The sequence below is a fragment of the Solanum pennellii genome, chromosome 11 (genome assembly GCF_001406875.1).
Source record: "Solanum pennellii chromosome 11, SPENNV200".
Lineage (NCBI taxonomy): Eukaryota > Viridiplantae > Streptophyta > Magnoliopsida > Solanales > Solanaceae > Solanum > Solanum pennellii.
Window position 1 is genome coordinate 6791654 of NC_028647.1, and position 2346 is coordinate 6793999.

Genomic DNA, 2346 nt, shown 5'->3' on the forward strand with positions numbered 1-2346 from the left:
TGGATTGAATATCCTCCCTATTCAGGCACAACATTTGACTCCTCCTCCCTCAAAACCACCAGATAAGGGACAACAAATATGCAAGATGAACACAGTGCCTAATTTTGATGAATATGTTGTGGATTATTTTGGGGATGAAATCGATCGGGATAATCATTCCTTAGAAGAGGTTGATGAGGATGATGAGACTAGTGATGCCCTTATTAAAGCCTTTGGTCCTCATAATTATTAGACCTTAGAGGAAGAGATCCAGCAGGTAGCACAAAATAAATGTTTATCTCTAAGGGGTTTCCATCAAGACAAACTTCACTTCAAGAAGAAAGATGTCAATACTGCCACAGTTGGCAGACCTAATACTAGCCTCTTTTCCTCTAGATCGTCCAAATGGTTAGTACAATTGTATAGAATGTGTGAGGGATTAACACTCAAGGGGTATTCGAGAGACTCAAAATGCTCAGAAAGCTTCACCAATTATCTCTTATCACTATTTTGGAACCTTTTTCAGATAGTGTGCATGTTAAAACCTTTAAAGTCCATATAAACATGGATAATGCTACTAGTAATTGTAATGGTAAAATTTTTGTTTTTTGGAGCAGTGATATTGATTGTAATATTTTTGATGAATATGAACAGAAAATCACTTGCAACATGAAACACAATGAATTAAAATATCAATTTACTAGTACCTTTGTCTATGCTTAATGCAAAGATCACCTAAGGAGACCTGTTTGGGACAAAATGATTCAGCAAGCCTCTTTGAATGAGAACCGTTGGTGTACTGTTGGAGATTTCAGTGTTATAACTTCTGTGGAGGAAAACTTGGAGGGGTGACTTACAACATGACGAAGAGTATGGACTTTATTGCTGTCGTTGAAGCCTGCGGCCTCTTGAACATTGGTTTTAGTGGTTATAAATTCACATGGTCTAACAAGAGGGGTATCAATCACAAAATTTTGAAGAGGCTTGATAGGGCTGTGGTAAATGATTCTTGGTTAGAAAAGATGCCTCAAACCACTATTACTCACTTGTCATCTACTGGATCTGATCATTGTCCTTTACTCATGGAAATGGTTTCCACGACAACTGATCACACCAAGTACTTTATAATTCTCAACTATTGCGTGGATAACCCTCATTTCAAGGAAACAGTTAAAACCTATTGGGAGAAGGAAGTAGCAGGTACAGGCATGTGGAGGTTTCACCAAAAAAGGAAAAGGCTACAAAATACTCTTAGTGTTTTGTCTAAGAAAGAATTTGGTGATATTTTCCAAAAGGTTAGGATGTATGAGGAACAAGTGCATAAAGCTGAAGAAAACTAGATCACTAACCAAAGTGACTCAAATAGTAGCATCCTTCATGAAATTAATGCAAAGTACTTCAAATTTCTCAAGTTGGAAGATACTATTTTGAAACAAAAAACCCAACTCCAATGGTTTAAAGAAGGTGATACTTATTCTAAATACTTCCATTCAGTGATAAGGGGAAGAAGAAGGAAGCTTCTTATTAACAAAGTTTCCAATGAAAATGTATTGGTTTTGAGGAAACATTCATTGATATAGTGTGGAGAACCATGGCTAATAATTGATACTCTATCATAATTAATGTAAGAAGATTTTGTTTTTTCCAATCTTCTAGGGGCCTTAAGCAAGGAGACCCTATCTCCCCTACCCTATTTATTTTAGGTGTTGAGATTCTTTCAAGATCATTAAATGATCTGCAAAATCATCATGAATATCATAGCTTTGTCATTGAAAGAAAGGCCCCCCCAAGTGAATCATCTGAGTTTTGCAGATGACACTATCATGTTTACGTTAGTAAGGTCTAAGTCACTTAAACTCATCATGAAGACTCTTAAAACCTATGAAGATACTTCTGGCCAGTTGATTAATAGTGAGAAAAGTCACTTCATGGTTCATCAAAATGTGTTTGACACCACAAAAGAGAGAATTAAAAGGATCATTGTGTTTAAACAAAGGCAGGGGATTACCAATTACCTAGGATGTCCACTCTTTGAGGGTAGGCCCAGGATTTCCAATTTTTCTGACCTTATTTCAAATGTTTTTTGCAGGATTACAGGGTGGAAAACCAAGCAATTAAACTATGGTCGAAGAGATCTGTTGATTAAAAATGTTATTAAAGACTTACCCATTAATTTAATCTCAGCTTTCACCCCGCCCACCACCCCCCGCCCCCCAATACTGTAATTAAGAAAATACAAATGCTGATAGCAGACTTCTTCTGGGGCTGGAAGAGTGACAAAAATAAGTATAATTGGGCTTCCTGCAGGAAGCTTAGATATCCTATTGATGAAAGAAGGGTGGGAATGAAAAATCTGAATGATGTGCG

At 36.8% G+C, this 2346-nt stretch overlaps 1 protein-coding gene across 1 annotated transcript; it reads left to right on the plus strand.

The window, feature by feature from the left end:
* Positions 1-839: 839 nt before the first annotated feature.
* On the plus strand, positions 840-2097 carry LOC114074907. Its single transcript, XM_027913062.1, has 2 exons — positions 840-1179; positions 2069-2097. The coding sequence occupies exons 1-2, from the start codon at positions 840-842 to the stop codon at positions 2095-2097; spliced, it is 369 nt and encodes a 122-aa protein (XP_027768863.1).
* The last annotated feature ends 249 nt before the right edge of the window (positions 2098-2346 follow it).

Coding starts and splice junctions, on each gene's coding strand:
- LOC114074907 (XM_027913062.1), top strand. CDS start 840: ATGACGAAGAGTATGGACTTTATTGCTGTCGTTGAAGCCTGCGGCCTC. Junction 1,180..2,068: donor TTGGGAGAAGGAAGTAGCAG/GTACAGGCATGT, acceptor TGTTTTTTGCAG/GATTACAGGGTGGAAAACCA.